General features: G+C 46.9%; 1 protein-coding gene across 1 annotated transcript in view; it reads left to right on the forward strand.

Moving 5' to 3' along the window:
* The window catches only part of CLPB (ClpB family mitochondrial disaggregase), a gene marked incomplete in the record, with an annotated part of 104,880 nt that overhangs the window by 27,408 nt on the left and 53,103 nt on the right, over window positions 1-24,369 (forward strand). The window contains 1 exon segment of the mRNA XM_073612636.1: window positions 6,751-6,879. Within this exon segment, the coding sequence (XP_073468737.1) occupies window positions 6,751-6,879 (129 nt within the window).

Below are 24,369 nucleotides of genomic sequence, written 5' to 3' on the forward strand. Positions count from 1 at the left end.
GACATTTGCGGGGCCGGCAGCGAGCTGAAATTTTCCAGGCGTTCCGGTGATGGATGGGAGACGAGGCTCCCCCTGACGCTTATCGAGTTTACCATCATAATGTCCCGCTCCGGTATTTCTTGCGGATGATGACTGAGCTGTCATGTCGGGGGAGAGGGGGGGGGGAGGGGGGAGCAGACACACACACACACACACCCAATAATATAAGACTTTAATCTTTTTACCTTCCTCCTGCCTAGTATCTCAGATTCATCTTCCCTGACACACAGCACTCATCCCGCAACGTCTTCTCTTAACCCTTCGCGGGATTTGCCCGCCGCATCTGACCGACCGTATTTATGGGGGACCGAAGTCTTTATATTAATTAGATGCACAGCCATCAGATCCGTCTATAGAATCCCATCCATGTATACAGTATCTATAGAGAACCTCATCCATGTATATAGTATATAGCATCTACAGAGAACCCAATCCATGTATATAGCATCTACAGTATATAGAATTCCATTAATGCATACAGTATATACAATCCTATCCATATCTATATAATACCATCAGTGTGAAAAAATACCATTGACATAAATCTCTAGAACCAACCTGTGGCCCTTGGGCACTTCCTGTGTGAACCTTAGGGCCCCTGTAATATGTCTGCAGTCTCTGATCATCTCCTGTAGTATGTCTGCAGTCTCTGATCATCTCCTGTAGTATGTCTGCAGTCTCTGATCATCTCCTGTATTATGTCTGCAGTCTCTGATCATCTCCTGTACTATGTCTGCAGTCTCTGATCATCTCCTGTACTATGTCTGCAGTCTCTGATCATCTCCTGTACTATGTCTGCAGTCTCTGATCATCTCCCTGTACTATGTCTGCAGTCTCTGATCATCTCCTGTACTATGTCTGCAGTCTCTGATCATCTCCTGTACTATGTCTGCAGGTCTCTGATCATCTCCTGTACTATGTCTGCAGTCTCTGATCATCTCCTGTACTATGTCTGCAGTCTCTGATCATCTCTTGAAATGGGGAACAGGGACGAACAACGCTCCTGTGCGATCCACAGCTGGTTCCAGTGTGACCCGAGCCCTAAACTTGTTCTTTACGCAGTTATTAACCAGTTACCGACCACCTTACAGCAGTTTTACGGCTACAGGGCGGCCGCGCTGCACAGAATCGTGTGTGTGTGTGTGTGTATATACAGTGGGACGGAAAGTATTCAGACCCCTTAAATTTTTCACTCTTTGTTATATTGCAGCCATTTGCTAAAATCATTTAAGTTCATTTTTTTCCCTCATTAATGTACACACAGCACCCCATATTGACAGAAAAACACAGAATTTGTTGACATTTTTACAGATTTATTAAAAAAGAAAAACTGAAATATCACATGGTCCTAAGTATTCAGACCCTTTGCTGTGACACTCATATATTTAACTCAGGTGCTGTCCATATCTTCTGATCATCCTTGAGATGGTTCTACACCTTCATTTGAGTCCAGCTGTGTTTGATTATACTGATTGGACTTGATTAGGAAAGCCACACACCTGTCTATATAAGACCTTACAGCTCACAGTGCATGTCAGAGCAAATGAGAATCGTGAGGTCAAAGGAACTGCCTGAAGAGCTCAGAGACAGAATTGTGTCAAGGCACAGATCTGGCCAAGGTTACAAAAAAATGTTTGCTGCACTTAAGGTTCCTAAGAGCACAGTGGCCTCCATAATCCTTAAACGGAAGACGTTTGGGATGACCAGAACCCTTCCTAGAGCTGGCCGTCCGGCCAAACTGAGCTATCGGGGAGAAGAGCCTTGGTGAGAGAGGTAAAGAAGAACCCAAAGATCACTGTGGCTGAGCTCCAGAGATGCAGTCGGGAGATGGGAGAGAGTTGTAGAAAGTCAACCATCACTGCAGCCCTCCACCAGTCGGGGCTTTATGGCAGAGTGGCCCGACGGAAGACTCTCCTCAGTGCAAGACACATGAAAGCCTGCATGGAGTTAGCTAAAAAAACACCTGAAGGACTCCAAGATGGTGAGAAATAAGATTCTTTGGTCTGATGAGACCAAGATAGAACTTTTTGGCCTTAATTCTAAGCGGTATGTGTGGAGAAAACCAGGCACTGCTCATCACCTGTCCAATACAGTCCCAACAGTGAAGCATGGTGGTGCAAGCATCATGCTGTGGGGGTGTTTTTCAGCTGCAGGGACAGGACGACTGGTTGCAATCGATGGTGAAAGATGAGTGCGGCCAAGTACAGGGATATCCTGACGAAAACCTTCTCCAGAGTGCTCAGGACCTCAGACTGGGCCGAAGGTTTACCTCCAACAAGACAATGACCCTAAGCACACAGCTAAAATAACAAAGGAGTGGCTTCACAACAACTCTGTGACTGTTCTTGAATGGCCCAGCCAGAGCCTGACTTAAACCCAATTGAGCATCTCTGGAGAGACCTAAAAATGCCGTCCACCAACGTTTACCATCAACCTGACAGAACTGGAGAGGATCTGCAAGGAGGAATGGCAGAGGATCCCCAAATCCAGGTGTGAAAAACTTGTTGCATCTTCCCAAAAAGACTCATGACTGTATTAGACCAAAAGGGGCTTCTACTAAATACTGAGCAAAGGGTCTGAATACTTAGGACCATGTGATATTTCAGTTTTTCTTTTTTAATAAATCTGCAAAAATGTCAACAATTCTGTGTTTTTCTGTCAATATGGGGTGCTGTGTGTACAATATGGGGTGCTGTGTGTACAATATGGGTGCTGTGTGTACAATATGGGGTGCTGTGTGTACAATATGGGGTTGCTGTGTGTACATTAATGAGGGAAAAAATGAACTTAAATGATTTTAGCAAATGGCTGCAATATAACAAAGAGGGAAAAATTTAAGGGGGTCTGAATACTTTCGCCCCCCACTGTATATATACATGTGATATATATGTATATGTATGTGTGTGTGTATATATGTATGTATGTATGTGTATATATATGTGTGTATATATATATATATATATATATATATATATATATATATATATATATATATACATATACACGTATATGTATGTGATCCTGCACTTCGGGGGTAGTGGGCGTGAGTGCGCGCCGCCGCCGGCTCATTTCCGCTGTAATTTTGCACAACAATCGTTCGGTACACAGGCAGAACAGTATATTCTGTCTATGTAAACAAGGCAGATCGCTGTTCTGCCAGTAGGGAAGGCGTGGATCCCGTGTTCCTGCGAAGCAGAGACTACGATCCCTGCCTTTCCCTAGTAAAAGTACAACCCCCCCCCACACTGTGATAAAACACTGGCTAGGCACACAGTTAACTCTTAGCTTGCCCCCTTAACCCCTTCCCAGCCAGTGTCATTAGTACAGTGACGGTGCATATTTTTAGCACTGATCACTGTATTAGTGTCACTGGTTCCCGCAATGTCTCAGAAGTGTCAGTTGGGTGTCCGAATGTCCGCCACAATATCGCAGTCCCGCTATAAATCGCTGATCGCCGCCATTCCTAGTAAAAATAAATAAATAAAAATTCCATAAAAATATCCATAGTTTGTAGACGCTGTAACGTTTGTAGCCAATCAATGTAAAATTATTGGAATTTTTTTTTTCCTTTACCAGAAATATGTAGCAGAATACATATTGGCCTAAAATGATGAAGAAATTAGATTTTTTTTTTTTTTTTTTTTTTTTTTTTACATTTATTATTGGATGTGATTTATAGCAGAAGGTAAAAAATATATTTTCTTCTTTTTTTTTGGTTTTTTTTTTTTTTTTGGTTTTTAAATCGTCGGTCGTTTTTTGTTGAAAGCGCAAAAATATGCAGAGGTGATCAAATACCACCAAAAGAAATCTCTATTTGTGGGAAAGAAAGGACATCAATTTTATTTGGGTACAGCGTCGCACGACCGCGCAAGTGTCAGTTCAAAATAGCGCAGTGCCGTATCGCAAAAAATGGCCTGGTCATAAAAGGGGGGAGGGGGGGTAGATTTTTCGGAGGTGAAATGGTTAGCGTCTCATATTAATGTGATTTCAGTAATCTTCAGATTTTTTTTGTAATCTCTGGTGATCCTGCCATGGGGGGGGGGTCCTTGTACAGTCACTTCCTGTTATAGGGTGACAACACTCTCTTGTTGCCTCCCAGTTGTGCTCCTATGTTGTCACCCCCCCCCACATGCACACCTGGTGGGAACTGCTCAGGCGTGGTCCACCCATATCAGGAAGACGGTGAAGATGAAGCCAGGAGGTGTCCTGCAGTCTCTGTGAGAGGTCATATATACCCGGCATACTTCTAATAAGTTCCTAATAAGTTCTATCTGATGCCAGGTCTGCTGGAGTCCTTTAATTGGGGGGGAGGGGAGCATATATGAGAGTTTATATGCACTCTGTCCCTCCCACTTTCCGGCTGGCCGCCCCCGGCAGGTGTACGTATGCTGTGCACAATGGGTAGCGATGTCCTAACACATTCGCGCTAGTTACCATTGATCACATCCTGCGGTGTGTGTCTGCTGCCTGGCGGCTCGCTGTGCTTCCTGTGACTGAATTCAGCTGTTGGGGGTCATTATCTGCCCGCAGAGGCGTGTAAAGAGCTGCAACAATCATGTCAAGGTGACGGGGGTGGGGGGGGGATCCTGGGGGTGTCACCTGTATGATGATGTTTTGTTGTACTGTCTGCTCTGTGACCACTTATAGCTGATCTATATTTCAACACAAGGGGGAGCTAGCAGGATCCCGGATCACCTCTCCACCCTAGATAGATATTTCAGTGTTTGATAGATGCTGGTTAATGGAACCGACCTGTTCACCTTTGTGTACCCCTATGTGGGAACCCCTCATATTGGGCACAGCAGGTGTACAGACCCAGGAACTCAGCACAGGGATGGTGGGAACCCCTCATAATGGGCACATCGGGTGTACAGACCCGGGAACTCAGCACAGGGATGGTGGGAACCCCTCATATTGGGCACAGCAGGTGTACAGACCCGGGAACTCAGCACAGGGATGGTGGGAACCCCTCATATTGGGCACAGCAGGTGTACAGACCCGGGAACTCAGCACAGGGATGGTGGGAACCCCTCATAATGGACATAGCAGGTGTACAGACCTGGGAACTCAGCACAGGGATGGTGGGAACCCCTCATAATGGGCACAGCGGGTGTACAGACCCCGGAACTCAGCACAGGGATGGTGGGAACCCCTCATAATGGGCACATCGGGTGTACAGACCCGGAAACTCAGCACAGGGATGGTGGGAACTCCTCATAATGGGCACATCAGGTGTACAGACCTGAGAACTCAGCACAGGGATGGTGGGAACCCCTCATAATGGACACAGCAGGTGTACAGACCCGGGAACTCAGCACAGGGATGGTGGGAACCCCTCATAATGGACACAGCAGGTGTACAGACCCGGGAACTCAGCACAGGGATGGTGGGAACCCCTCATAATGGGCACATCAGGTGCACAGACCCGGGAACTTAGCACAGGGATGGTGGGAACCCCTCATAATGGACACAGCAGGTGTACAGACCTGGGAACTCAGCACAGGGATGGTGGGAACCCCTCATAATGGACACATCAGGTGTACAGACCCGGGAACTCAGCACAGGGATGGTGGGAACCCCTCATAATGGGCATATCAGGTGTACAGACCCGGGAACTCAGCACAGGGATGGTGGGAACTCCTCATAATGGGCACAGCGGGTGTACAGACCCATTTTGGGTGGAATGACCCAAATTCTGGTAAGACATTCATTGGTTATATGACCTCTGTTTTGGTTGGAGTTCCTCTATATATAGAGCCTGGAGAGTGGAGTGGTAGATGGACGATGAGGATGATGGGGGTGATCTCTAATAATGGTTTGTTAATAGCCGCCTCCAAGCAAATCACCCTCCAGATCTATAATATAAAATCTGTCAATTTTCCCATTTATCCTCCCGCCCCACACAATGGAGGGGAATTCTGAGGCCGCCGCCCTCTCATTCTTCATATTCTCGGTTTTCATTAACATGTCACCATCCTGTGTACATGATCTGTGTCCTGCGTGTCTGGCGGGTGACACCGGGGTTAAGAGGCAACACTTCCTCCGCTGTCCTCTGGTGTCAGGGAGTGTTTGACCTGCCGGGTGACAGGTCAGAGTGCAATCGCCCTCCAGGCGGAGATGTAATGGATTCTTCCACTGCTAATCACCCGATAATGTTCTGTGCGTCCTACCGGGCCGTGTGTGCCAACATTCCCATCAGTCTATGTACAGAGGAGCTTACACTCTAATGTCCCCCCACAGCCACACACTATTATTATTATACATTTATATAGGTCTGACATATACCGCAGTGCTGTACAGAGAAAACTGAGCCAGTCACATCAGTCTCTGTACCAGAGGAGCTTACACTCTAATGTCCCCTCACAGCCGCACACTATTATTATTGTGCATTTATATATCTGACATATACCGCAGTGCTGTACAGAGAACATGGAGCCAGTCACATCAGTCTCTCCCACGCATGTTATAGAGGACAGGGGGAGGTGTTCTGTAGTTCTACCCCAGGGTGACAACGCTGCTGCTCCATAGAGTGAGCGTTGTCACCCTAGGACAGGAAGTGAAGGTGAAAATAAAAAGGGGGGGAGAAAATTGAGAAGACTAATGCAGCCCCCCCCTTTGTAAGGACTAGTAGGATACAATGTATCATATTTGTGTCTTTGGGTCTTGTCTGTTCTCATTCAGTCATGGCTTCCTCTCTTCTCTCCCTCCTAGTCTTCGTGGTTCGGGAGGACGAGTTCAGCAATCGTCTGAATACTCGGGCCAGCTTCCGGGGCTGCACCGCCCTGCACTACGCCGTCCTGGCCAATGACTACGGCACCGTCCAGGCCCTGCTACAAGGAGGTGAGTCAATGCGGATCTGCAGAGAAGAGCACGTCACCGAGGACCAGCGACTACACACTGACCTCATTAACTACTTCACTGCTGGTCACTCCACAGGGGCCACATATTCTATAATATGTCACATCACACGGCCCACACATCCTACAATCTGCCACATCACAGGGGCCACACGTCCTACAATCTGCCACATCACAGGGGCCACATATTCTATAATATGTCACATCATGGGGGCCACACATCCTACAATCTGCCACATCACAGGGGCCGCATATTCTATAATATGTCACATCACAGGGGCCACACATCCTACAATCTGCCACATCACAGGGGCCACATATTCTATAATATGTCATTTCACGGGGGCCACACATCCTACAATCTGCCACATCACAGGGGCCACATATTCTATAATATGTCATTTCACGGGGGCCACACATCCTACAATCTGCCACATCACAGGGGCCACATATTCTATAATATGTCACATCATGGGGGCCACACATCCTACAATCTGCCACATCACAGGGGCCGCATATTCTATAATATGTCACATCACGGGGGGGCACACATCCTACAATCTGCCACATCACAGGGGCCACATATTCTACAATCTGCCACATCACAGGGGCCACACATCCTACAATCTATAACAGCAAGGCGTGGTGCTACTTCCCCTATACTCCTTATAACCTCCTTTATAACCTGTGCCAAGACCCCAGCTAGACAAGCCGGCAACATGTGCATCCAAATAGTGAAAGGTCGGCACTCGGGTTTTTTATTGCAAAAGTTCTTTATTACATATCATATAATATTGGATATTATCCCTATGACTAAGCTCCGTGGGCGTCATGAAATGCGCTGGTAGCGTGGCCTGGTTGGAGCCCAGGCTGAGGCTGTCATACACCTTGTTACGGGGTTTTGCAGAGATGTGCGACTTCTAGGAGTTTTTCCCTTTTTTCTCTTTATTACATACCCATAGGAATACAAATGGATTCCAGGTATAAGAGATGCGCTGCGCAAACTAACTGATGGTGCTATATAAATCCTGTATAATAATAATAATAATAATGCTGATGCATTTCTGCCCTTAGAAGCCATGACTAAGGCCCATAAGGGCAGAAACGTGTCAGTTTCTTACAGTCTGTCAGATTCTTATTTTTAAAGGTTTTTCTTCTTTTTTTTTTTTTTTTATCCTATTATTGTGACACGGTGGGGGAATATTTTTAAAAAATTCAAGGGGGTTTTTTTGCCAGCGGAGACTTTGCCGTTTGAAGTCTGCCATACGGGTCCTTCACCAGTGCCGTTTCCAGATGCAGTCGACCGTTATCCCACGACTACAGATGGGTCTGCTGCAGCTGGTCCCCAGCTTCCTTTTGTGAATGGACAGGGGGAGAGGGAGGCTCAGACACAGCCCCAGGTCGGAAATGAAGGTTAGGCAAGGTGGGGAGTAGTTTTTTGGGGGGGGGGGGATAGTTAGAGGTTTGGGCGGGTTGTAGTTGGGGTTGTGTGGCTTTTGAAGCAAAGGGATGCTTTTATTATTGTACCTGGATTTGGGCTTTTAAGAGGCCTGGCCCTGCCACATCACAGCTAACCCAGGAGGTAGTGCTACTAAGCTACAGGCTTGTGGTGTATGCGCCGTGCATTTCCGCTCATACCCACATATGCTGTGGGGCACTATATTGCCCATCCACCAGAAGCTGCAAGCATTTGTGTGCTCCCATGGGACGCCAGCTCCCAAATACCTGGAAGAAACTGGTGGCTCTTCTTCTTCTTCTTCTTCTCTTTCTCCTTCTTTTCCTTCTCCTTCTTCTTCTCCTTCTTCTCCTTTTTCTCCTTCTCCTTTTTCTCCTTCTTCTTCTCCTTCTCCTTTTCTTCTTCTCCTTCTTCTCCTTTTTCTCCTTCTTCTTCTCCTTCTCCTTCTCCTTCTCCTTCTCCTTTTCTTCTTCTCCTTCTTCTCCTTTTTCTCCTTCTTCTCCTTCTCCTCCTTCTCCTTCTCCTCCTTCTGCTTTTCTTCTTCTCCTCCTTCTCCTTCTTCTTCTCCTTCTCTTGCTTCTTCTTCTTCTTCTCCTGCTTCTTCTTCTTCTCCTGCTTCTTCTTCTCCTTTTCTTCTTTTCTTCTTCTTCGTCTTCTTCTCCTTCTCTTCTTCTCCTTCTCCTTTTCTTCTTCTTCTCCTTCTCCTTTTCTTCTTCTCCTTCTTCTCCTTTTTCTCCTTCTTCTTCTCCTTCTCCTTTTCTCCTTCTCCTCCTTCTCCTTCTTCTCCTTCTCCTCCTTCTCCTTCTCCTCCTTCTGCTTTTCTTCTTCTCCTCCTTCTCCTTCTTCTTCTCCTTCTCTTGCTTCTTCTTCTTCTTCTCCTGCTTCTTCTTCTTCTCCTGCTTCTTCTTCTTCTCCTGCTTCTTCTTCTTCTCCTGCTTCTTCTTCTTCTCCTGCTTCTTCTTCTTCTCCTGCTTCTTCTTTTCTTCTTCTTCGTCTTCTTCTCCTTTTCTTCTTCTCCTGCTCCTTTTCTTCTTCTTCTGCTCCTTTTCTTTTTCTTCTGCTCCTTTTTTCTTCTGCTCCTTTTTTCTTCTGCTCCTTTTTTCTTCTGCTCCTTATTCTTCTTCGCCTTCTCCTACTCCTTTTCTTCTTCTCCTGCTCCTTTTCCTTCTCCTTCTTTCTTTCCTTCTTTTCTTCTTCTCCTTCTTTTCTCCTTCTCCTGCTCCTTCTTCTTCTTCTTCTTCTTCTTCTTCTTCTTCTTCTTCTTCTTCTTCTTCTTCTTCTTCTTTCTTCTTCTTTCTTCTTCTTTCTTCTTCTTTCTTCTTCTTCTTTCTTCTTCTTTCTTCTTCTTTATTTTCTCCTCCTCCTTCTTTTTTCTTTTTTCTTTTTTCTTCTCCTCCTCCTTTTTCTTTTTCTTTTTCTTCTCCTTCTCCTTCTCCTTTTTCTTTTTCTTTTTCTTTTTCTTCTCCTTCTCCTTTTTCTTTTTCTTTTTCTTCTCCTTCTCCTTTTTCTTCTCCTTCTTTTCTTCTTATCCTGTTCCATTTTCTTCTCCTCCTTCTCCTGCTCCATTTTTTTCTTCTTTTCTTCTTATCCTGCTCCATTTTCTTCTTTTTCTTCTTATCCTTCTTCTCCTTCTTTATTTTTTACTTGTATTTATTAATATTTTTTAGGGCAGCACGTTACAGGGCCGGCAAGGGGAGGTCATTTAGGAGAAGCTGAGTTTTTTGCTTTAAGCAATGTCTTCAGCCCTGTCCACCACAGTTCTGCTAACTGCAAAACAACTCCCCCTCCCTATGTTATTGCGCTAAGGAGAAGAGGAGGTGTTTTGTAGTCCTGATAACAGGTCCATTTACATTTATCTGCCTGCCCATTGAACGTCCTAGTCAGCTCTTCTTGACACCGGGGCTGTGTTGCATTGTAAGGATCACCGCACTAGCAGCGGGGGGCATCACAGCCACTATGTGCATCGTGGTCTGTACGCGGGGTCAGGATATTTGTTCATATTTTTTTTTTTTTAGGAAAAGGTCAACTTACCCTTGAAGGGTAAAAACAAAAATTCCTTAAAGAAATGTAAATGCAGGCACCATATGTAAGGACTGGGTAGGATACAATGCATGGCACTTTAAGTGTTGGGTGGTGGTGGGTCAGAGCAGCGGGGAAGGTGCGGCATGGCTGAGCGCCTCGCCTATTGTTGTCCTCCTTCCTCTCCACCTGTCCTCCTTCTATCTCTCCTCCCTGAGGCACTTCCATCCTCCTCACAGGCAGCACGCCATTAGCTGGCCACTTAAACAGGCCACCTGGTTTCCTGCGGGTCCCCACGCCCCCAGGGCCCCTCTGTTATCAATGACTCTATTGACCTCTACAGGACTTGTGTGTCCAACAAAGTGTCACCTTAACCAGATGCAGAGGGACGGTACTCTGAGCCAACCCCCCCCCCATGTATAGGAAAAAGTGGAGAGTTCCCCTTCTGTCTTCATCCTGAAGAGGAATCCATACCAGTGAAAGTGTCGGAGGATCCCGGGGATCCAAACATGGGGACAGATGGGAATCCCGGACAGATCCCGGGGCTGTTTACCTGCTCTTATCTCCTCCATTTGACCTGCGACCGCATCTGATTTCTTGTCTAGACGGACAGATGTGTGCTGCCACCTGACCGGGAGATGAGTTAACCTGGTGTGTGTGTATATATCAACAGAACACACTCCTCTACAGTCATACCTCTATAATCTGCAGCTGCTAATATAATCCAATATATAACCTGGATAGCATAGTGGCCCAGCACAGAAAAATAAATAATACCACCGTAGCATTGTTTTACATCAATTAAAACATTAATAAAAAAAAACAAAAAAAAACTACACACAGTATCTCCCAAAAGTAAGTACACCCCTCACATTTTTGTAAATATTTTCTTCTATCTTTTCATGTGACAACACTGAAGAAATGACACTTTGCTACAATGTAAAGTAGTGAGTGTACAGCTTGTATAACAGTGTAAATTTGCTGTCCCCTCAAAATAACTCAACACACAGCCATTAATGTCTAAACCGCTGGCAACAAAAGTGAGTACACCCCTAAGTGAAAATATCCAAATTGGGCCCAAAGTGTCAATATTTTGTGTGGCCACCATTATTTTCCAGCACTGCTGTAAAATTGTTGTAAACCCTAGTTTTTTGTGTTTTTATTAATAAAAAACATGTCATACTTGCCTCCACTGTGCAGTTCATTTTGCACAGAGTGGCCCCAATCCTCGACTTCTGGGGTTCCTCAGCGGGGCTGGGGGCTCCTCCCCGCATTGAGTGTCCATGTTGGAGAAGGCTCTCCTATGGTGGACACCCGTGCGGGTGCGCTCCCGAGTCCTGCATTTGTGTCCATTCACACAGAATGCAGGACTCGGCCCCAGCCCCCGGCGCCGCGTCATTGGATTTGATTGACAGCAGCAGGAGCCAATGGCTGCGCAGCTATCAATCTATCCAACCAGGACACGAGACACCAGCTAGAACTGGTGTTCTCGTTCCCAGCCGGAGGATGACAGCGTTCAGGTAAGTAAAACAGGGGGGGGGCCTGCAGCACTACAGAAGGTTTTTCACCTTAATGCATAGAATGCATTAAGGTAAAAAAAACCATGAGGGTTTACAATAGAGTTCCCCAGAGCTTCACAGGTTATCACTGGAGTCCCCTTCCACTCCTTCATGATGACATCACAGAGCTGGTGGATGTTAGAGACCTTGTGCTCCTCCACCTTCCATTTGAGGATTCCCCACAGATGATCAATAGGGTTTAGGTCTGGAGACATGCTTGGCCAGTCCATCACCTTTACCCTCAGCTTCTTTAGCAAGGCAGTGGTCATCTTGGAGGTGTGTTTGGGGTCATTATGCGGCCCAGTCTCCGAAGGGAGGGGATCATGTTCTGCTTCAGTATGTATGTCACAGTACATGTTGGCATTCATGGTTCCCTCAATGATCTGTAGCTCCCCAGTGCTGGCAGCACTCATGCAGCCCCAGATCATGACACTCACACCACCATGCTTGACTGTAGACAAGACACACTTGTCTTTGTCCTCCTCACCTGGTTGCCGCCACACACGCTTGTCACCATCTGAACCAAATAAGTTTATCTTGGTCTCATCAGACCACAGGACATGGTTCCAGTAATCCATGTCCTTAGTCTGCTTGTCTTCAGCAAACTGTTTGCGAGCTTTGTTGTGCATCATCTTTAGAAGAGGCTTCCTTCTGGAATGACAGCCATGTAGACCAATTTGATGCAGTGTGCGGCGTATGGTCTGAGCACTGACAGGCTGACCCCCCACCCCTACAACCTCTGCAGCAATGCTGGCAGCACTCATATGTCTATTTCCCAAAGACAACCTCTGGATATGACGCTGAGCACGTACACTCAACTTCTTTGGTGGACCATGGCGAGGCCTGTTCTGAGTGGAACCTGTCCTGTTAAACCGCTGTATGGTCTTGGCCTCTGTGCTGCAGTTCAGTTTCAGGGTCTTGGCAATCTTCTTATAGTCTAGGCCATCTTTATATAGAGAAACAATTATTTTTTTCAGATCCTCAGAGAGTTCTTTGCCATGAGGTGCCATGTTGAGCTTCCAGTGACCAGTATGAGAGAGTGAGAGTGATAACACCAAATTTAAAACACACCTGCTCCCCATTCACACCTGAGACCTTGTAAGACTAACGAGTCACATGACACCGGGGAGGGAAAATGGATAATTGTGCCCAATTTGGACATTTTCACTTAGGGGTGTACTCACTTTTGCTGCCAGCGGTTTAGACATTAATGGCTGTGTGTTGAGTTATTTTGAGGGGACAGCAAATTTACACTGTTATACAAGCTGTACACTCACTACTTTACATTGTAGACAAGTGTCATTTCTTCAGTGTTGTCACATGAAAAGATAGAAAAAAATATTTACAAAAATGTGAGGGGTGTACTTACTTTTGTGAGATACTGTATTCGCACATAATTGGCAGGCTTGCTTGTCAAATGGAAATGGAGCCCTCCAGCTCCGCTCTGTCCTCACTCCCGCTGTCTCCGGGTGCTTCCATCTTTGCCTGTCCACAAGGTTTCGGGGTGTGTCTATGGGAATGTTTGACCAGGTGCTGTAAAGGTGCGCTGAGCTGCGCATGTATGGCTCGGTGTATATGACTGCTGTGCTGACAGGCATCTCTCGGTCTGTACTGTCATAAAAATCCAGCTTGTCAGCAATTTATTTAAAGCCGAGTTTAATACAACTTTAACGAGATCAAATTAAAGGTGAACTCAGGGCACAGATGGAAGGATAAAGGACACGGCTATTATACACACTCGAATGTTTGTTTTGTATTAGGGCTGCTTCCACTTCAGCAGTTCTAACCTGGCCACCAGCCTCCCTGCTTGAGTCTTCCATATTTTTGTGTCCTGATGTAATGGGCGAGTTTGGTGGCCTTATTCTGGTACCCCCCGCCCACCCACAATTCCCTTGTCTATGGACCGGGTTTCTGAGGCCGATACAGCTGCCCTGAGACACCGGTGCCAGTTCTGGCTGATGGCAGTGACTACGCTCTGCAAACACAAGCTTTTTCAAAAAAAGAAAACAAGGTGCTGAGGGTTTACCTTCAAAGGGCCAAACTAAAATGACATAGAATGCAATTTGTAAGTAGATCGTGGGTGCAGTTTCAGGCTCCTGCACTCCTCCTCGCCCCCTCCGGCTCTCACCTCTGTACAGGCTGTCAGTTTGCAAGCTGGAGGGAGTGAGAATGAACTTTGAGCGTGCTAATCAGTACGCTAGTGGGCCAATCAAACTACAAGTCTGTCTGCCACGGGGGCAGATGGGACTTGTGGTTTTCTCAGACGTATCTAGCTCACCCAGAGTGGGAGCAGACATCACTTATTCACCTGATGGATAGGGATGAGCCATCGGTTTGAGTCGAGCGCAAGTTCAACTCGAACATCGGGTGTTCGCTTGTTCTAAAACGAACCGAACATATGGGGCGTTCACGGGAAATTTGAGCACCGCAGAGCGCCCCATAATGCACTGCTACATCGCAGTGCATTGCTGCTTGATTGTTCAAAGCATGCACCTGACCTGCATGCTTTGGCCAATCACAGCGCGCTCTGCTGAGAGAGCCAATCATGGCTCTGGAGGACTAAGTCCACGCCCCACACTATATAAGGCTGCTTGCATAGCGGCCCTGTGCAGTGTTGTTGGCGTGGACAGAGAGATAGCTTGAGTTAGATTAAGCAGGCAGGTTATTCAGTTAGTGGCAGTGTTTTTGATATACATATATAGTCAGTCTAGTGTGTGTATATAGGCGTGTGTGTGAAACCGGCAGTCATGTTCTCCCAGCTCCAGCATACTGCCAAGTTTGCTCCAGTGACGCGGAGGGAGGGGATGATGAGGTCACTGACTCTACTTGGGTGCCTGAGAGAAGAGAGGCAGGATGTCTTCTAGGGAGCAGCTTAAGGGCAGCCACCCTATTGCATCACACCACAGAGCTCCGCAGGTGCAGAGCGCTGCTGACTCCTTGCTAACTTTTAAAAGTTCCTTGGTGTGGGCCTTTTTCGACACGCTTGCAGCAGATCGCACCGTTGCTGTTTGCAACCTATGTCTGAAGCCGCTCAAGCGCGGCCAGAACAGCAGCCGCTTGGGCACCACATGCTTGACCAGACATATGCGCTACGTTACAGGCAGTAAAGACGCACACCCCCGGCACGATATTTAAAGGAATATTTCATTTTTATTGTTTCACTTTAAGCTTTATTAAAATCAATGCTCCTGAAAAAACGACCATTTTTTTGGCATTGATATATGTCCCCTGGGGCAGGACCCGGGTCCCCAAACACTTTTTATGGCAATAACGTGCTAAGTACCTGAGTACCTGTCACAGTTCATCTGAGTACCAGTCAGTCCATCTAAATACCTGTCACAGTTCATATGAGTACCAAGTACCTGAGTACCTGTCACCGCCCTTCAGAGTATCCGAATACCAGTCGCCAGCCCATCAGAGTATTCGAGTACCTATCTGCAGCCCATAAGAGTACCCGAGTACCTATCTGCAGCCCATAAGAGTACCCGAGTACCTATCTGCAGCCTATGCCTCATAGAATATACGTTGGGGTGTTTGCTTTCCAAAATGGGGTCATTTTGCAGGTAATTCCACTGTCCTGGTGCTCAATGACCTTCAAAAGTGTGATAGGTAGGAATGAAATGAGATGTGTAATTTATGCTCCTAGAACGCCTGAAGGTACTACTTCAATGCTGGGCCTCTGTATGTGGCCAGGCTGTGGGTGGTATCACCGGGAAGAGTAGCAGAATTTATTTTGTGGTGTAATATTTGCTATATACATGCTATGTGTTAGAAATATCTTTTATAAGTTGACAGCTTTGTGTAAAAAAAAAAAAAAAAAATGCGTTTTCATTTTTTCTCCACATTTTCCAAAAACTTCTGAAAAAAATAAAAATTTTTTTAAAAGACTCATTATGCCTCATAGATTATACGTTGGGGTGTTTGCTTTCCAAAATGGGGTCATTTTGTGGACAATTCCAATGTCCTGGTGCTCCAGGGCCTTCAAAATGGTAATAGGTGGTTGAGAAATGAGATGTGTCATTTATGCTCGTAGAACGCCTGAAGGTACTACTTCAATGTTGGGCCTTTGTATGTGGCCAGGCTGTGTAAAAGTCTCACACATGTGGTATCGCCATACTCGGGAAGAGTAGCAGAATGTATTTTGTCGTGTAATTTGTTGTATGCATATGCTGTGTGTGAGAAATAACCTGTTAATATGACAATTTTGTGAAAAAAAAATGTAAAAATTTTAATTTTGCAAAGAATTGTGGGAAAAAATTACTTAAAAAAACCCACCATGCTACTTACTTAATACCTTGGAATGTCTACTTTCTAAAAAGGGGTCATTTGGGGGTATTTGTACTTTCCTGACTTGTTAGGGTCGGTTCACACATGGGCAACACGACTTTAACGCAACTTTGTACCGCAACTTCAACGCGGCTTCAGCGCGACTTTGGCACGACTTTGGCAAATTACGAGGCGACTTCAAGTCGCCTCCATGACGGGCGACTTCACTGGCGGCCCCCCCCCACCGTACCAGGCCGCATGCCCTCAACATGGGGGGTGCTTTGGGGCATGGGGGGGCGCAGTGTGCGCCCCCCCCCCCAAAGCACCTTGTCCCCATGTTGATGAGGACAAGGGCCTCTTCCCGACAACCCTGGCCGTTGGTTGTCGGGGTCTGCGGGCGGGGGGCTTATCGGAATCTGGGAGCCCCCTTTAATAAGGGGGCCCCCAGATCCCGGCCCCCCACCCTATGTGAATGAGTATGGGGTACATGGTACCCCTACCCATTCACCTAGGGAAAAAAAGCGTCAATAAAACAAACAGTACACAGGTTTTTAAAATAATTTATTAGGCAGCTCCGGGATCTTCTTCCGACTTCGGGGGTCCTCTTCCGACTTCGGGGGTCTCTCCGCCGTCTCCTCCCGGTGTCCGCATCTTCTGCCGGCTCCTCCGCTATCTTCTGCAGCTCAATTGCTAGCGGTGGTCCGGACTTCTGCCTTCTTCTTTTCTTCCAGAGATGTTGACACGACGCTCTCTCCAGCTGGAATGGTCTCTGAACGCTCCGCAACGGACTTATATAGGCGGTGACCCCGCCCCCTTATGAGGTCACTGTCCCAGGGCATGCTGGGGCTGTGCCGTCATAAGGGGGCGTGGTCATCCCCCGGTGACCACGCCTCCTAAAACGTCACAGACCCAGCATGCCCAGGGACTGTGACGGCATAAGGGGGCGGGGTCACCGCCTATATAAGTCCCTTGCAGAGCGCACAGAAACCATTCTGGCTGGGGAGAGCGTCCTGTCAACATCTCTGGAAGAGGAGAGGGAAGAAGATGATCCAGAGGTCCGGACCACCGCTGGCAAAAGAGCGCCAGAAGATAGCGGTGGAGCCGGCAGAAGATGCGGACAGCGGGAGAAGACGCCGGAGAGACCCCCGAGGTGGGAAGAAGATCCCGGAGCTGCCTAATAAATTATTTTAAATACCTGTGTACTGTTTTTTATTGACGCTTTTTTCCCTAGGTGAATGGGTAGGGGTACCATGTACCCCATACCTATTCACATAGGGTGGGGGGCCGGGATCTGGGGGCCCCCTTATTAAAGGGGGCTCCCAGATTCCGATAAGCCCCCCGCCCGCAGACCCCGACAACCAACGGCCAGGGTTGTCGGGAAGAGGCCCTTGTCCTCATCAACATGGGGACAAGGTGCTTTGGGGTGGGGGGGGCCGCAGCGCGCCCCCCTCCCCCAAGGCACCAAACCCCCCATGTTGAGGGCATGCGGCCTGGTACGGTTCAGGAGGGGGGGGGGCGCTCGCTCGTCCCCACCCCCATTCCTGTCCGGCCGGGCTGCGTGCTCGGATAAGGGTCTGGTATGGATTGGGGGGGACCCCCCACGCCGTTTTTTCGGCGTAGGGGGTTCTCCTCAAGGTCCATATGCCCCTGGAGGGGGAACCCATGCCGGATTTTTATTTAAAATCTGGCGCGGAGTTCCCCTCAAGATCATCTGAGCACAAGTCGCATGCCGAAGTCGGATCATGCGAGACGGCGATCCGACTTTGATCCGACTTCAATGATAGTCAATCGGCTGAAGTCGGATCAAAGTCGGATCAAAGTAGCACAGGGAGTACGCTCTGAAGTCGGAGCGACTTCAGTAGTGTCTATTAAGACGCTAGCGTTAACTCCCATTGAAACTATTTCTGGAGCGACTTGGGGCGACTTGAGGGCGTACAAGTCGGATCCCAAGTCGCCCCAGTGTGAACCGAGCCTTAGTGCCGGTTCACACAGGGGCGGCACGACTTGCAGGTCGCCTCAGCGAGGCGACCTGCAAACGACTTCTGAGGCGACTTGCAAAACGACTTCTGTATAGAAGTCTATGCAAGTCGCCCCAAGTCGCCCCCAAAGTAGTACAGGAACCTTTTTCTAAGTCGGAGCGACTTGCGTCGCTCCTATTAGAACGGTTCCGTAGCACAGAACAGGAGGCGACTTGTCAGGCGACTAGGTCGCCTGATAAGTCGCCCCTATGTGAACCGAGCCTTAGTGTTTTAAGAAATGAGATTCTTATTATGTACTGAAGGCCTGATCAGGTGTGATCAATTTTCAGTGATTGGCACCATAGTTTGTAGAGTCTACAACTTTCACAAAGACCAAATAATATACACTAATTTGGGTTATCTATACCAAAGATATGTCGCAGTATAAATTTTGCCCAAAATTCACGAAGATAAATGACTAATTAGCAAAATTGTATGACAGAAACAAAGAGGCATTTTTTTCACACAATTTACAGTCTTTTTTTATTTATAGCACAAAAATTAAAAAACCCACTAGTGATTAAATACCACCAAAAGAAAGCTCTATTTGTGTAAAAAAAGGACGCAAATTTCATATGGGCACAGTGTAGCATGACTGAGTAATTGTCATTCAAAGTGTGAGAGCGCTGAAAGCTGAAAATTGGTCTGGTCAAGAAGGGTGTGTAAGTGCCCTGTATTGAGGTGGTTAACAAAGATATGTAGCAGTATCAATTTTGGCCAAATTTACGAACAAAAATTACTTTGCAAAATGTTATCATAGAAACTAAAAAAAAAGTGTTTTTTTTTTTTTTTTTTTAAATGTCGCTCTTTTTTTCACTTCACTAAAAGTTTTTTGTTTGGATACAGTATTGCATGACTGAGTAATTGGCATTCAAAGTGTGAGAGCGCTGAAAGCTGATAATTGGTCTGGGCAGGAAGGGGGTTTAAGTGCCCTGTATTGAAGTGGTTAAGGTTTGACATGTTGGGTATCCATTTACTCGATCCAACCCCAGCTTTTATATTTGACAAAATATTTGGGTAATGTATTGCGTTCTTTTGCCTGCTAAAATTATCTTGTAATGTATTTTTTGTTTTTGTTTTTTTTTTTTTTAGTTAAATATCGGTAATATCATGTGATGTAAATTCAAACTAGCACTATTTCATTCTCCAGGGTGTCTGCTTTCAGAGAATATATTTAATGTTTGGGGGTTTTTATGTGATCTTCAGGCCTCAAATTATTTTTTTTTAAAACGTGTGCAAAAAACCGCTCTGGCTGTGAAAGGGTTAAATGATCAGTTCGCCTTCGGTAACACTTCTTGATCAGAGATTGAACACTGCTGATTGGCATTCTCCATTCCTTGGATATCTTTTTATTTCCCTTTCCTATTTTATACAGTTCAACTACCTTTTCCCGCAGATCCTTTGACAATTCTTTTGCTTTCCCCCATGACTCAGAATCCAGAAACGTCAGTGCAGCACTGGATGAAAGATACAAGGGTCTGTCAGGAGTCCAGAAACTCATTGACCTTTTATACACAGACACTAATTACAAGTAAACAGATCACAGGTGAGGATGGTTACCTTTAATAGCCATTCAAACCCCTTTGTGTCAACTTGTGTGCATGTTATCAGGCCAAAATCACCAGGGTGTGTAAACTTTTGATCAGGGTCATTTGGGTAGTTTCTGTTGTGATTATGATTTAAAAAGAGTAAACACAGTTGATTGATAATAAATGGCTTCAGCCAAACACTAACCATGAGTGAAAGAAAAGTTTTTGTGTTATCGTTCATATTCTCTGAAAAATGGCCAAGAAATCATAAACTCTGCCAGGGTATGTAAACTTATGAGCACAACTGTGTGTGTTTGTGTGTGTGTGTGTGTATATATGTGTGTATATATATATATATATATATATATAATGTGTGTGTGTGTGTGTGTGTGTGTGTGTGTGTGTGTGTGTGTGTGTGTGTGTGTGTATATGTATATATATATATATATATATATATATATATATATATATATATATATATATATATATATATATATTATAATATATATAATTTTTTTTTTTTTTTTTTTATATCTAGCCTAACGTTAGCATCTTTTACTTCTGTGGGCTTCAGATGCCAACTAGCCATTGCACACAGTGCAGCTCAGTCCAGCAGTAGCCCATCCATACAATACTTTGATAAGAAGCTGGCTATCAGCTGCTGGGAGTTGGCCTGTAACCTTCAGTACTGGTCGGCATTCAGGCGCTCACCCCTCGTCCACTCACGCTAAAACATTTTGCAGCGGTTGGTTAGCGCTCTTCTACTTCCAATTAATTATTTTTTTTTTAACTAAAGGCTTTCAGTGATGCTTTTTATTATGGGCTGGAATATCTGTGAAATCCCCCCCCCCCCCCCCCCCCATAGAAGACACTTAACTCCCGGAGAACCGCCAGGCTCTCATAATCCGCGGCGCCCAAGGATACGGGAGACCTGTGACGCCAGGCCTTAGCCGATCCTATTGACGGCAGCCCTAGAAGCCACGAAACTCCATGACAAATTGTTAAGCGGACGGAGTTAATAAAATTTGAGTAATGTGGGGCTGTCACCGCCATAAACTTTTTTCAATAGCCGAGACAGAAACATATTTCCCAATGAGTGACCTTCCCGCAGCTGCGCCGCTCGGCCACAGCGACATTTATCAAATATTATAAGGCAGGGAGGCTAATGATCGGCGTGGGGAGGGATGTGTACAGCCCGGGGTGCGGACCAGGTGCCACCCCCCCCTCTCTTCTCCTTCCTCGCTCGCACTGTGGGTGGTGACAAATTGCCCAGTCTATTAAGGGGTCTTAAGGTTGTAGCCCCTTCGGCACGGGGACAAAAGGCAGTCTGATCTTTTCAGAGGAACCCGCTGAGCCTTGCCATATCAAAGGAGGCTTTTGTCTTCGGCCGGGGTCACGGGCGGCAGCGGCGAAATGTGACGGAGCGTAGCTGACCGACCCACACGTTACAACCAGGTCGGAGCAGCTCCTCATTATCCGTTTAAGAAAAAAGAATTCAACTACATTGGGATTAACTGCTACTGCAGTATGAGACAAAAGTAAGTACACCCCTCACATTTCTGTAAATCTTTTCTTCTATCTTTTCATGTGACAACACTGAAGAAATGACACTTGTCTACAATGTAAAGTAGTGAGTGTACAGCTTGTATAACAGTGTAAATTTACTGTCCCCCTCAAAATAACTCAACACACAGCCATTAATGTCTAAACCGCTGGCAACAAAAGTGAGTACACCCCTAAGTGAAGCTGTCCAAATTGGGCCCAATTAGCCATTTTCCCTCCCCCATGCCATGTGACTCGTTAGTGTTACAAGGTCTCAGGTGTGAATGGGGAGCAGGTGTGTTAAATTTGGTGTTATCGCTCTCACTCTCTCATACTGGTCACTGGAAGTTCAACATGGCACCTCATGGCAAAGAACTCTCTGAGGATCTGAAAAAAGAAATTTTTGCTCTACATAAAGATGGCCTAGACCAGGGATATGCAATTAGCGTACCTCCAGCTGTTGCAGAACTACAAGTCCCATGAGGCATAGCAAGACTCTTGACAGCCACAAGCATGACACCCAGAGGCAGAGGTATGATGGGACTTGTAGTTTTGCAACAGCTGGAGGTCCGCTAAATGCATATGCCTGGCCTAGGCTATAAGAAGATTGCCAAGACCCTAAAACTGAGCTGCAGCACGGTGGCCAAGACCATACAGCGGTATAACAGGACAGGTTCCACTCAGAACAGGCCTCACCATGGTCCATCAAAGAAGTTGAGGTCACGTGTTCAGCGTCATATCCAGAGGTTGTCTTTGGGAAATAGACATATGAGTGCTGTCAGCATTGCTGCAGAGGTTGAAGGGGTGGGGGGGGTCAGCCTGTCAGTGCTCAGACCATACGCCGCACACTGCATCAAATTGGTCTGCATGGCTGTCATCCCAGAAGGAAGCCTCTTCTAAAGATGGTGCACAAGAAAGCCTGCAAAATGTTTGCTGAAGACAAGCAGACTAAGGACATGGATTACTGGAACCATGTCTTGTGGTCTGATGAGACCAAGATAAATGTATTTGGTTCAGATGGTGACAAGCGTGTGTGGGGGCAACCAGGTGAGGAGAACAAAGACAAGTGTGTCTTGCCTACAGTCAAGCATGGTGGTGGGAGTGTCATGGTCTGGGGCTGCATGAGTGCTGCCGGCACTGGGGAGATACAGATCATTGAGGGAACCATGAATGCCAACATGTACTGTGATATACTGAAGCAGAGCATGATCCCCTCCCTTCAGAGACTGGACCGCAGGGCAGTATTCCAACATGATAACAACCCCAAACACACCTCCAAGATGACCACTGCCTTGCCAATGAAGCTGAGGGTAAAGATGATGGACTGGCCAAGCATGTCTCCAGACCTAAACCCTATTGATCATCTGTGGGCAGGGCCGGACTGGGAATAAAAACCAGCCCTGGAAATAATTTCATACCAGCCCCATAGTATTTTTATACCAGCCCAACCGCATAACGTCGTTATTTTCTTGTTCACAAAAGGGAAAACCATGCCTTTTAAAGCACATTTGAAGAGTGTATTATATATAGATAAGAGAGACATGCAATTTACAAACAGCAGCAATTTTTTTCAAGGCAAAAATCATGCCATTTACTGGCACATTTTTTATTGACACTGCAAAAAAAAGGTGCCGTAAATGGCAGTTTTCAGTGCAAATATCAATATTTAAGCTATAACTGCTATTAGCAATGTGTTAAGTTAAACAAAATTAAAAAACCATATTTCTCCATTTACATGAAAGTCAGATTAATATAACCCAACACAGAGTTCCCCCCATATATCAGGAGGATTTGCCTTTACAGTGCAAGGGAACTCTGACATAAAGGGGAACATTGCAGATCATGATCTAAGCGGGAACTCTGATATAAAAGGGGGGCACTGGTGACCAGAGACCCCACTTATATCAGAGTCCACTGCTTTCCCCTTTACATCAGAGTTCTCACTTGCACTGTAAGGTGGAATCCTGTAGACTATGATGTAAAGGGGAACTCTGGGAATGCGGGGAGGACTCTGGTGACCAGAGACCACCTTCCGCAGAAAGAAAACACTAAAGTAAGGGGGTTTACTGATATAAGGGGGAAACCTATATATCAGTGCCCCCTTACAATATTGTATTGACCCCCCCCCCCCCCCCCCTCAGGTACGCCTGGCGGCGCTGTCACTGACCTCCTCTCAGGTGCACCTTGCAGGGATCAGTCAGTCGGCTCCAGCTCGGTGGCTCTGGTTTTATCCCATAGTGTCCTCTCCACAGTCCATACATGTCTGACTTCTCCCGTGACCCCCATCCCTGAGGCACTCCCACTGTTGACTCCACTCCAGACTGCAGTCGTGATATAAGACAAGAGATGGTCAGAGGCTGCGGATGGTACAGGGGAGGTCAGAGGCTGCGGATGGTACAGGGGAGGTCAGAGGCTGCGGATGGTACAGGAGAGGTCAGAGGCTGCGGATGGTACAGGGGAGGTCAGAGGCTGCGGATGGTACAGGAGAGGTCAGAGGCTGCGGATGGTACAGGAGAGGTCAGAGGCTGCGGATGGTACAGGGGAGGTCAGAGGCTGCGGATGGTACAGGGGAGGTCAGAGGCTGCCGATGGTACAGGGGAGGTCAGAGGCTGCCGATGGTACAGGGGAGGTCAGAGGCTGCCGATGGTACAGGGGAGGTCAGAGGCTGCCGATGGTACAGGGGAGGTCAGAGGCTGCCGATGGTACAGGGGAGGTCAGAGGCTGCGGAGGGGGGATGACAGGAGGTCAGAGGCTGCAGGGGGGTGACAGGAGGTCAGAGGCTGCAGGGGGGGGGACAGGAGGTCAGAGGCTGCAGGGGGGGGACAGGAGGTCAGAGGCTGCAGGGGGGGGACAGGAGGTCAGAGGCTGCAGGGGGGGGACAGGAGTTCAGAGGCTGCAGTGGGGGCGGGAGGTCAGAGGCTGCAGGGGGGGCGGGAGGTCAGAGGCCACCAGATGAGTACTCACTGCGGTACTTTTAAAAATGGCGCCGCTCGGCGCCATCGTCACTGCGCATGCGCCCGCATTTCCGAGAATTGCCAAGTGTGTACGGACTTTCCCGAGCACGGCTAGCTCGGGAAAGCCCGT

This window comes from Aquarana catesbeiana, linkage group LG02, assembly GCF_042186555.1.
Source record: "Aquarana catesbeiana isolate 2022-GZ linkage group LG02, ASM4218655v1, whole genome shotgun sequence".
NCBI lineage: Eukaryota > Metazoa > Chordata > Amphibia > Anura > Ranidae > Aquarana > Aquarana catesbeiana.